General features: G+C 44.1%; 1 protein-coding gene across 1 annotated transcript in view; it reads left to right on the forward strand.

The window, feature by feature from the left end:
• Positions 1-12,469, forward strand: part of MMAB (metabolism of cobalamin associated B) — a 45,365-nt gene extending 32,896 nt beyond the window's left edge. The window contains exons 5-9 of the mRNA XM_082264136.1: positions 123-195; positions 1,425-1,522; positions 8,819-8,883; positions 9,205-9,264; positions 12,299-12,469. Of these exons, the coding sequence (XP_082120262.1) occupies positions 123-195; positions 1,425-1,522; positions 8,819-8,883; positions 9,205-9,264; positions 12,299-12,386 (384 nt within the window). The 3' untranslated portion in view covers positions 12,387-12,469. The remainder of the gene's footprint in view (positions 1-122; positions 196-1,424; positions 1,523-8,818; positions 8,884-9,204; positions 9,265-12,298) is intronic.
• Positions 12,470-12,901: the final 432 nt, after the last annotated feature.

Here is a 12,901-nt window from a genome sequence, read left to right on the forward strand (position 1 = left end):
AGTATTCTCAAACAATATATTTTTATATCCTGTACCATTTTATGATAGAGAATAATACATATGCTTGTTTTCAATTGTACATAAGTGTGTGCAAAAGTGATGTATGAAAAATATCCTCACAGATACAGTGCATGCTGCAGGATGTTGGCTCAAACATTGCAACGCCTTTGTCTTCTGCCAGAGAAAGCCACAAAGGTAATGTTGGCATACTTTGTTTAAGAAATGCACTTTTTATCATAAAAGAGAAATGCAGGATTCTAAAAACAAAAAAAAAAAAACATTTATACTCATGTAGATGCAGCATTGACTTAATGCTGCAGCTGTCCCCCACTGGCTCTATATTGAGAACTGAGCGATCAAAGACTGCTAGTCGCTCGGTTCTCGGGCCTGCTCTGAGCATAGAGCAGTGACTAAAAGCATTCTGTACTCTGCCCCTCCAGTTCTCACTGGAGTGCTGGACAAGAGAGGGGGTGGTAGCAGCTAGCTCAGGCTCTCAGCGGCACACTGCGAGGCTAAGCCAGCTGCTGCTCAGGCATCTGGGCAGATTCCAACATCGTCCGCATCCCTGCAGAGCCTGGACCACCTCTGTGACATCAGCCAACAGCAAGCTTTAGCCTACTGTTGGCTGAATCTGGGTCACAGAAGTGCAGATCTAAGTGCACTCCTGTGACTCATAGGAGAAGTAGGGCCAAAAGAGCTTTGGCCTTACTTCTCCTTTTTTTTATATGTTTATTTTTTTATGGCAATCACCTATTTCAAGTGTGGCTTAAAGGAGAAGTACAGCCAAAGCTAGTTTGGCTGTATTTCTCCTGTGGATCACAGGAGTGCAGTTCGTTCTGCACTCCTGTGACCTGTTTACAGCAGACTGAAGCCCACTGTCGGCTGACATCCCAGAGCCAGTCCAGGCATGGGAAAGATGGTTGGGATCCACCCACGTGCCTGAACCAGCACCTGGCTCAGCCTCTCAGGGAGTAACAGAGAAGCTAAGCGGGCCGCTCCACCCCCTCCACAGCCCAGCACTCTCTGCACAGGGAGCTGTCAGAACCGAGCGATTTGCGGTGTTCGATCGCTCGGTTCTCAGTGCAGCGGCGCCGGGGGACAGATGGAGCATCGAACTGATGCTGCATCCACCTAGGTAAGTATGTATATGAAAAAAAAAAACAAAGCCAAACTTTTCTTTTAATTTAGCATATCTTTAATCTGTTTGATGTTTATTTTTCTAATATAAAGTATTATGCAGTGTGCTATAGAAACAACGGAACATCTGCATATGCTACTATTTTTAGAATTTATTTTACACTTTTGTCTTTTATCTTTATTACATTGTTGTAATTTATGTTGCTGGATAACTTTGTATGTTTTGTGTGTCATTTATTTAAATTGGCTAGAACGTAGCTTCACATTCATTTCTTTTGTTTCTATAGTCCGAACATCATTTAGTGCTGATCCTACCCAGGAGCTTGAGCAGTGGATTGATAAATACACTACACAGCTTCCCCCCCTGACCAACTTCATTCTTCCCGTAAGTCTTTTTTAATGAAAACAAAGCAACACATGGTTGTGGTATTTTATACTCCTATAGCTGGAAGTTAAAGACCTAAAGCTGCTTGAGAGCCTGTTCTTAGATACCTTCATTTTCTATGGGCAGGGAGCTGATATTTTATTTCTGACATGGAACACATTTTATTCAGCTGTAATGGTGCTCTGTGGTCTTCATGATATCTGAATAACCAGTCTTAGGGAGCAATACACAACCTGATTTTGTACCCACTAAAACATACCCAGAGAGAGGATTGGGCCATGTGGCAAACTCTACAAACAACAAAACAGATATCAGAAACATACAGTACAGTGCAGTGCAAACATTTTAGGCAGGTGTGGAAAAATACTGTAAATTAAGAAGTGTTAATAGTTTATTTTTATTAATAATTAAAATGGAAAGTAAATGAACAGAAGAGAAATCCAAAACAAATCAATATTTGGAGTGACTACCTTTTGCCTTCAAAACTGCATCAATTCTTCTAGGTACACTTACAAACAGTTTTTGAACAAACTTTACAGGTAGGCTGTTAAGAAAACATCTTGGAGAACTACACACGATAAAAGCAATGTGGGACTTTAAATGAGGTGTGTCCAGCTGGAAAAATAAATTGTAATTGTATAGTAGAAGAAACCAGATAGGCAATAATGTAATCAATAATTTATCAAAAAGTCTAAGGACCAAATATAGGTAGAACCAAAGTATTCACTTTACAAATGTATCCCATGGTAATGGGAAGTACATAAATGATATACATATGGATATAGATGATCTAAAGACAGTGGTACAAAGATAATACAAATTCGTCCTGGTACATTCTGGTATATGGTAAAACATGTAAAGGGGTCAAGAAATAAAGATACATGATAAACATTTGTAGTTGATGGATTGCCTGTATATAACTCAACGCGTTTCGTGAACACATATTCACTTCGTCAGGAGTAGGCAGTAGGAGTAGGCACAGTTCAAAGATCTAAAAAGGATACATAAGGTAAGTAACAGTATATGTCCAATCAACAGATGGGTCCGAGGCACCTATCAGAGGTATAACTTACAATAGAATAACAGTAAACATTTTTATGGGGTAACCAGATTATCCGGGAGTATGTCCAGCCCGGGAGCTGAGGGAGCGAAGCCCGTGTGCATCAAGCAGGTATGTATAGTAAAGAATGTACAAGGCGGCTCTCAAACAGGATCTCAAGGAATAGCCATACCAATAGAGTAAATCTGTAGAAATAATTGGAAGCTATGTAAGCAAACGTCACAGGCAAGGTACATATAATAATATGGGGATAAGTTATGTTGGGACCCCGAGAGAGCCAGAACCACAAAGAAGTGAAATATATGATAGTGACTATAGCCGTGCCAGTGGGTTTCTCAAGAGTAGGTGAACCAAGAAGATAGCCGATTAACTGAAACCATAGTGAACAGGCAAGAAGCTGTGAGAACATCAGGAACCAGCCTGAATTGTGAGAAAAGAGGTGAGGATATAATGTAAACTGGAAATGTGATCTAAGTAGGACAGAGAAAGACTGTGGGTACTTGGATACGAGTAATAGCAAAGGGTGGCCGTGTAAAATATTGAGAGGAGTGAAATATAGTAGAGTGAAGAATAGGACAGCCAAAAAAAGTGCTAACCTGCATAGATCCAGAACGAGATTCGCACCCAGCGTCACACTAATGCTCAATTGTTGGGAAGCTGCCGGGCCAACCGTTAGCCAGGCAGAATCTCCCCCTTATGAGCATAGATGGACAACCCGTGACAGGATGTCGGCGTCAATTCTGACGTCACGTCCTTCGCGGAGATGTGTGGCGCCGATGCGCTGCTGCCGCCAACCAACCCCACGCCGCCAACCCCGCCCACCGAAGTGAGAGGAGGAGGGGAAGGAGAGGGGGAGGAAAGCTGGCGGAGCGCCTCGCAGCTCCCGGGGAGGGACAAAACCACGAACCTCACCGTAACCCCAATAATGGTGGTATGGACATAAGAAATCTTGGAGAACTAACCACAGATCTGTGGATGTAGGCTGACCTAAATTCTTCTGTCTCTTCAAATGATCACAGACAGACTCAATGATGAGATCAGGGCTCTGTGGAGGCCAAACCATCACTTCCAGGACTCCTTGCTCTTCATTACGCTTAAGATAGTTCCTAATGGCATTGCCTGCAGGGCAGCCATCAGAAATTTTGGGGCCCCTTATACAGCTTTAGGCCTGGGCCCCCACCACCAACATTCACCCATAGCCCGCCCACTGGCCCTCCCACCAAATCTGCCCACTGACCATCCCACCTAGTCCTTCGGTGCACCGACTTTTATTTTAACACTCTTAAAACTTAATATATGAAAATGAAAAGCATTATTCCCATCCCCGCCCAGAATTATCCATCCCTTTCCACAATGTATCCCCCATTCCCGTCCAGAATTATCCATCCCTCTCCACAATGTATCCCCCATTCTCGTCCAGAATTATCCATCCCTCTCCACAATGTATCCCCCATTCCCGCCCAGAATCCTGGAGAGGGATGGATACATTGTGCAGAGGGATGGGTGAATCTGGCCTGGGTGGAGGTTAGGATGATGGAGTTGCATTGTGAAAATGGATGATGATGATTCTGAGTGGAGATAAGAGTTACATTGCGGAGAGCCTCTTCACTATGTAACTCTCATCCCCACTCAGAATCATCCTTATCCATTTTCACAATGCAACTCCATCATCCTCATCCCCACCCAGGCCAGATTCATCCATCCCTTTCCACAATGTATCCTCATCCCCACCCAAAATTCCTGCAGAGGGATAGATGATTCTGGGCAGGTTATTAGAATACATTGTGCAAAGGGAAGGAAGAATCTGGCCTGGATGAGGATGATGAAGTTTCATTGTGAAAATGGCTGGGGATGATTCTGGGTGGGGATCTTTTCTCCACCCAGAATCAACCCCAGCCATTTTAACAATGCAACTCCATCATGCCAGCTTGTCTGGTGTCCTTGTCCCATCAGAGGAGTCCAAACAAAAGTATAGGCTGCACAGCAGCAGCATGTCGCTGCACACACATAACTTGGTCAGTTACTTACCCTCCACGCTGCTATCTCAATTCTACTTCATGCACCTGCAAGGCTGGGGCCACTTCCCCTATTGAGCAACTGACTCCATGAGCCACTTCCTCCATTGAGCAACTGACCCCATGCCCGAGTGCTGCCCAATCAGATAATACCTAACTATCTTTGCAGAAGCAGGCTCTGCCTCAGCAGGGAACTAAATGAAGCGGAGCGAATGGCCAGGTTTTACCTGTGGGGAGCAGTGTTGTAATTTGTAGGCAAGCTGGACTGGCAAAAGAAGCTTTTATCTCCTTTGCAATTGCAGGTGCCACACAGGGGAAAGCTGGTGACATCATGTATAATGGTGGCTCTCTCTGTCTCTCCCACAAACCTTGCCAACACAACTCCAAAACAGCAACCCCCCCCCCCCTGGCGCCATGCGAGCAGGGAGGGGGGGCATGGGGGTTGGCCGGTTGTGCTTTCAGTGAAATTAATCAGTGCTGTGCTGCTGACATTTTCAAACTATGTAAGGGAAGCGGGCCCACCGGGCCCCTCTGGAAGCTCAGGCCCCTTACAACTGTACTGCCTGTACCCCCCTGATGGCGGCCCTGATTGCCTGTATGTTTGGGGTTGTCATCCCGCTGTGGAATAATCTGGGTCGAATCAAATGCCTCCTTGATGGTATGGCATGATGAATAAACATCTGCCTGTATTTCTAACATTGATGACACCAATGATCAGGCAATGTTGAGGGCCATAGACATAGTGGTCTGCTAAGGAACTTATTGCCGTAGATGAAAGAAACATAATGCAGCAAGACAACAACCCCAAATATACAGCCAACTAGCATTGTCCCTTCCCTGATTGACAAGAGGGAGCTAGCACTTCATTGTAAGTGCATGTCCCTTCTGGTTTTAAGCCAGGTAAAGTTAGAGTGCAGTGAGTTCCAGCAGTTTTGAGGCCAAGCTCATTGCCCTTATGATGTTCTCATCATTAATAAAATCTGTGATTTATCCCACGCTTGTTAAATCACCAACTGCTAAACTAAAATTGTGTTAGTGTGTGTGTATTTTAAATGAAAAAAAGGAAATTAAAGGAACACTTTGAAAACACATCAGATCTCAATGTTGTATTTCTATATTGATATGGACTGGATAATGTGTTAGGAATGAAAGGATGCCACATTTCCATTGATGGAAATTAAAATTCTCAACTTAGAGAGGACTGAACTCAAAGACACAAAGACATCCCCAAAAAAACAAAGGGGAAAATATGATGCAGCAGACTAGTCCATTTTGCTGAAATTTCATTGCAGCAACTCAAAATGGTACTCAGTAGTTTGTATGGCTCCCACGTACTTGTATGCATGCCTGACAACATGAGGGCATGCCCCTAATGAGACGACGGATGGGGTCCTAAGGTATTTCCTCCCAGATCTGGACCATTGCATCACTGAGCTCCTGAACAGACTGGGGTGGAATCTGGCGGTGTTGGATGGACCGAAACATAATGTCCCAGAGGTGTTCTATTGGATTTAGGTCAGACGAGCGTGGGGTCAATTCAGTGGTATTAACCGCTTGCCGACTGCCGCATGACTATTTACGGCGGCGGTCACTCACTTGTGAGGCTCTAGGGGGAGAGCGCGCCGCCGGAGGTGCGCTCCCACCCCCGCTCGTGCCCTAAGCAGTCCGCGCGAGTGACTGGCGGACTCTCCCCGTGGAGAGGGAGAAAGGCAGGCGGCTAATGTAAACACAGCCGCCTGTCATTCTCCCCTGTGTAATAACAGAGATCATACGGTCCTGCTATGTAGGATCATATGCCTCTGTTACACCACTAGCCACACCCCTTTACAGTTAGAAGCACGCCCTTAGGGACACACTTAACCCCTTGATCACTAATAAAGTTAACCCCTTCCCTGCCAGTGTCATTTTTACAGTAACAGTGCATATGTATAGCACTGATTACTGTAGAAATGTCACTGGTAACCCCAGAAGTGTCAAAAATGTCAGTCAAGGGTCCGATCTGTCCGCCGCCATGTCGCAGTCCCGCAAAAAAAAAAAATGCAGATCGCCGCCATTACTCGTTAAAAAGAAAAACACCAAAAATGACGGAAGTCTTTCCCTTAGTTAGTAAATGCAATAACTTTTGCGCAAACCAATCAAAATACGCTTATTGCGATTTTTTTTTTTTTTTTTTTACTAAACATATGTAGCAGAAGACAAATTGGCCAAAAATGTTTAAAATTTACATTTTTTTTGGGGAATTTCATATAAATAAATGTGAAAAATATTGTTATTTTTTCAAAATTTACGCTCTTTTTTTGTTTATAGCGCAAAAAGTAAAAATCGCACAGGTGATCAAATACCACCAAAGGAAAGCTCTGTTTGTGGGGAAAAAGGACGTCAATTTCATTTGGGTACAGCGTCGCACGACCGCGCAATTGTCCATTAAAGTCACGCAGTGCCGAATCGCGAAATAGGGCCTGGTCAGGAAGGGGGTAAAATCTTCCGGGGCTTAAGTGGTTAATTCCTCCATCCTCCAGGAACTGGCTACATACTCTTGCCACATGAGGCCGGTCATTGTCGTCCACCAGGAGGAACCCAGGACCCACCATCCAGTGTAGGGTTTGACAATGGGTCCAAGGATTTCATCCCGATTCCTAATGGCAGTCAGGGGGCCATTGTCTGGTCTGTGCATCCCTCCATGCATATGCCTCCCCAGGCCATCACTGACCCACCACCAAACTGGTCACACTGAACGATGTTACAGGCAGCATAACATTCTCCATGGCTTCTCCAGACCTTTTACATGTCTTGTCACGTGTGCTCAGGGTAAACCTGCTCTCATCTGTGAGAAGCACAGAGTACCAGTGGTGGACCTGCCAATTCTGGTGTTCAATGGCAAATGCCAATCGAGCTCCACCATGTTGGGCAGTGGGCACAGGGCCCACTAGAGGATGTCGGGCCCTCAGGCCACCCTTATGAAGCCTGTTTCTGATTGTTTGGTCATAGACATTCACACCAGTGGCCTGCTGGAGATCATTTTGTAGGGCTCTGGCAGTGCTCATCCTGTTCTTCTGTGCACAAAGGAACAGATACCAGTCCTGCTGATGGGTTAAGGACCTTCTACGGCCCTGTCCAGCTCTTCTAGAGTAACTGCCTGTCTCCTGGAATCTCCTCCATGCTCTTGAGACTGTGTTGGGAGACACAGCAAACCTTCTGGCAATGGCAAAAATTCCAGGTATCGCCTCATGCTCCCAGTATTGACACTATCTCTAGCCAAATGCAAAACTAGTGAAAAACAGTCAAAAAAGATGAGTAGGGAAAAAAAATTTCAGTGGCCTCCACCTGTAAAGCCATTCCTGTTTTGGGGGTGTCATCATCGCTGGATCATTCATACTCTGGCCGAACCGTTCGCCCAACCCTATTGCGCAATTTTTTATCAAATGAATATTTTTAGGAAAAATTACACTAAGGCCCCTTTCACACAGGCGACCCGATCAGGTCTGCCTGTCAGTTTCAGTTGGACCTGATCGGAGCCTTCGGTCTCTTCTATGGAGCGGCGGATGTCAGTGACACCCAATCCAATCCTGTCTGCCAAAAACAGACGGATAAGGGACCTTTTACCCATCTGTCTGGGGGATTGAATGGAAACTGACAGGTGGTCCGTTTCTATCCGATTGCTCAATAGCCAAGCGCAGGCTGCGTCCGTGTCCGCTCTGCATAGCAGAGCGGACACGGACCTGTCATCCACCTGCTCAGCAGGTATCAGTGGAGAGATCCCCCACTAAGCAAACCGATGCCGCTTCACAGAGGTGCCCGTGTGAAAGGGGCCTTAAACTAATTTTGGTACACACGAACATCATATAACCATTTGTTTGTAAAATAAAAAAAATGGGGTTGCATCCAAACGATAACAAACATGTCAAGTTTTCAGTTCAGAAATGGCAAAAAAAGTTAGTGGGAAAAATTGTCTATATGCAACACTTTAAAAGCTTTTACAGGTTATCAATTTGGAGTTAAGCATGAATTATGTCCTAGAAATATTGCTTTGACTCTGACGTTCATGTGATACCCCGCATGTGGCACAATTGCTGTTTACATACATGCTGGCTTAAAGTAAACAATACCAAGTTCTTGGGTGCAGCAGAAGCCATGAGTTTGTTTTAACAAAGAGTTAAATAAACAGAACACTGTTCATATGTCTGCTTGTATTAACATTTCCCCCTTTTTTTTATTCTCTAGTCAGGAGGAAAAGCTAGTGCATCCTTGCATGTGGCCAGAGCTGTATGCCGAAGAGCTGAGAGAATGTAAGTTCCTCCCACAACTGAACATTTTCTGAGAAAATTACAGGGGGCGTCATTGCCTTCTAAAAACGCTATTGTCTGGCTATCCCTGCCTTCACTACTTTTGGCACCACTGACCCTGAACAAGCATGCAGCAAGTTAGTTCCTTGTGATGCATATATATGTGAAGTGTATACCAGTTCCAGAGTACTGAAGCCATTAGGAAAGGCCATTGATGGCAACACCCTTGTTTCTTTTGCTACAATTTGAATTGTTACAATAATATAGCTAATGTTAAAATTGTATTTCTTGCCAAAACAATAAAAAAACTGTCATTTTTTTCAGCACATTCAAATTGCTTCAAAATGGAGAGGCAGATCCAAACATTGGAAAATACTTAAACAGGTAAAGGAATTCAAACTCTGTGGCTGTCATCAGAGGGATTACATGTAACCATATTGATCAGTGTATATTAAGGAAACGAGTCCTGCTGGATTGTCATTCATACCAGTGGTAGATTCCAAATGTCCTGTTCTTTTAGCATTAGGGAAGTCTGTGTTTTTCACTGTCTATCTCTAGCTTCATTGCTCAGTACAAGGGACCTGTCAGTGACGAGTGAATGACCAACTGCACCGTTATCCAGATGCATTCACTTATTCAGGAGAATTTAAAAAAGGAGTTTTAAAGCGGAGTTCCAGTCGTTTTTGTGTTTTTTCAAAGTCAGCAGCTACAGAAAGTGTAGCTGCTGACTTTTATTATACACACACTCACCTGTCCCACGATTCAGCAATGTGGCCGCCTGAACCCTCAGTTCTCCCCCTCCTCTCTTCCCGGCGTTGGCATCACAAGTGTGGGCACCTGGCTGTGACAGCTTGCGGCTTCACAGCCGAGTGCGCACTACTCATGAGCGAGTCGCGCTGCGCCTCCTCAATGGCCAGACAATCTTCTGGGAACTGTGATGTGTCTCAGAAGGGAGGGGGATAGGAGAATTTCCGCTCTAGTTACCTAGGCGGCCTGAGCGGAAGTGGGAGTCTATATACCTTCTACCAAATGGAAAGCCTGGTAAATCTGCATGAAAATACCTCTGTTAGAAGCATAAATGTCAGACAGACATCTTTTTGAACCATCTGATATTTCAGAGCCTAACCCCAATCAAAGTATGTAGTTTTGAATAGAGTAGGTAGGGAAGGTTTAGAGTCTCTATTTTTCCCACTTCATCCAAAACTAAAAACAAATTGGAGAGCGTTATGCTTTAATTTAGCTAAATGCTGTTTTTATAAAAGGCAGTGTAAGTCAGTTCAAAATCGCAGCACCTTTTTTTATTTAAAATAAAAAATCTGCAGTACAGTGACTAAGGCTGGCCATACATGTTTAATAGTCTTGTACAATTTTCCTTTAGATTTACAAAAAACTATATAATACAAGGGCAAAACTAAACAACTTTCAGTTGCATTCAATTAGGCAGGCCCTTGACCTACACAGTTTAAGTTTAAATCTAAAGGAAAATTGTGCAAGAAGATTGAACATATAGGGCCAGCCTAAGTCTGCCTTTTTCTTAAAAAAAAATTAAACAAAATTGAGGAGGAAATATGCATTTATTATTTTGTTACATTGGAGCCTGCAAAGCATTGCAACCATGATCAGTGTATTGTGGCTCAGGCCCATACTGAGGTACAAGCCTTCAGTTATAGGGTTGAAGAAAGTATCAGTGGAGCAGAAGTGGAATGATGTCACCACACTTGTAATCCATTGATACTTTTCCAGCCCTCTAACTGAAGGTCTGTGCAGCTGAAAGAATAGTCTGCAGGAGCCAGAGCACCGCACCTTCAGTCCACTAATTGTGGTTGTAATGCTTTGCAGGCTCCAATGCAAAAAATATTAAAATGCACATTTTTTTAATAATCGATTTGACTGCATTCATATTTTTTATTTTTTTTTTTGCAAGTGGTTAACTTACTTGTAAAAGTGTATGTCAATCCCAAGAACCTTTTTTTTCTAGGCTTGTTTTGGAAAGTTGCCCTTACTGTCAATCCTGGTTAAAGGGTTGTCAACCGGACTGGAAGTAAGGGTAAATATGTCACTGACGGAACCCTGGATAGCAGTAAAAACCTCCATGGAGGCATTCTATGGAAAATTAAGTAAAAAAGGGTTGGCTGGTTGCTTAACCACTTCAATGCAGGGCAGTTACACTCCCTTCTTGCCAGGCCAATTTTCAGCTTTTAGCGCTGTTGCATTTTGAATGACAATTGCGCGGTCATGCAACACTGTACCTAATCCAAATTTATGTAATTTTTTTCCCCACAAATAGTTTTCTTTTGGTGGTATTTGATCACCGCAATGTTTTTTCTTTTTTGCTACACAAATAAATAAAAAAAAAAACGAAAATTTTGAAAAAAAAAAAGTTTTTTGTTTGTTATAAAATTTAGTAAATAGATATGTTTTTTCCTGCACTGATGAGGCCGCACTGACAGACACTGATGAGGAGGCACTGATGGGGGTGGCACTGATGTAGCAATGATAGCACTGATATGCAGCATTGGTGGGCACTGATAGGTGGCACTGATCGACCCTGATAGGCGGCACTGGTGGGCAATAATGGGCACTGGTGGGCGGCACTGATAGATGACAATGATGGGCACTGGTGGGCAGCACTGATAGATGGCAATGGTGGGCAGCACTGATGGGGAGGGCACTGGCAGGCTCCCTGAGCCCTGATTGCCATCCCTGGTGGCTATAGTGGGCATCCCTGGTGGTCATGGCTGGGCATCCCTGGTGGCAGCCCCCCCCAAGGGTCTGCGCTGTTAATCAATGCTCTGATTACCATAACAGCCCCCCCCCCCCCCCCTGTCAGGAGAGCTGCAGATCGGCTCTCCTCTACTCGTGCCTGTCAATAAATAGGAACAGCCGTTGATTGGCTTTCCTCAGTTCGTGCCTATGGGACCAGCTGTGATTGGTCACAGCTGATCACATGGTAAAGAGCCTACGTCAGAGCGCATTATCCTGCATGATGTCATATGACGGCGGGTCAGGATAATGCAACCATCTTCCCGCTGTCAATTGCCTATAGGGTGGGCAGGAAGTGGTTAAGGCTAGGTTCACATTAATGCAAATTGGATGCAGGTTTCCCTGCATTCCAATTCGCATGACAGGAGAGTGTAACCAGCTCTAATTGAAGCCGGCCCACACATCTCCAAGGCGGCCGCAAAAATGCACTGCAGAAAGGTCCTGTGCGTCTTTGACTCTGTTTCAGGTCCAAATTCAGGCAAAAATTTCGGACCTGAAATGGGGAAGGGGGACGCACCAAACCCCCTGCTGCGAGCCACAGATAGTGTAAACTCCGCCTAAAGGAAAGTTGCTAATATGAAAATAGAGTGAAATCACCTGTTTTTCTGATAACTGCTACACTTTAGATGATAACCTGATGCATTTTTACTTGCAGATTGAGTGATTACCTCTTCACATTGGCAAGATATGCAGCCAAAGCTGAAGGAAGACCTGAGACAATATATACAAAAATGCAGCCATGACAACTCGGAATTTTCTATGGGTTTTGTTCTCCGTGGTAGTCTGCTTTAGTTTGCATATTTTCTGCAGAGAAAAAGCCATTTTTGATTAGTTATGGGCCCAGCTATCATAATAAGATAAACTTTAAGATGGAAGTAAACCCTCCTATCTTTTTCAGCCAAGGAAGCTGCCACCTTGGCCTCTGTTTATTCTTTAATTGCCATGGTGCTGCATATGTGATCAGTTGTGACACCAGCCATTGGATGGTTTGACAGTTTAGTTGAGAGCATAACCAATGTGACAGTTACATTTCCGCCACGTGCCCGGAATTCAACTGTTTTTTTAAACTAATAAATCAATGGGTTTACTTCCGCTTTAGCATCTATAGAACTAAGGAAGTTTGATATTCATTGATATATTAAATCTGTATATGAGTAAAAAACTAAAAGTGATGCTGAATGGTGTGCACTAAATTGTGCAGTGATGAAAAATTCTTTAAAGTGCTGCCCCCGAAAGTACCCCATCTTTTGGGGTACAC

This window comes from Pelophylax lessonae, assembly GCF_965119305.1.
Source record: "Pelophylax lessonae genome assembly, chromosome: 1".
NCBI lineage: Eukaryota > Metazoa > Chordata > Amphibia > Anura > Ranidae > Pelophylax > Pelophylax lessonae.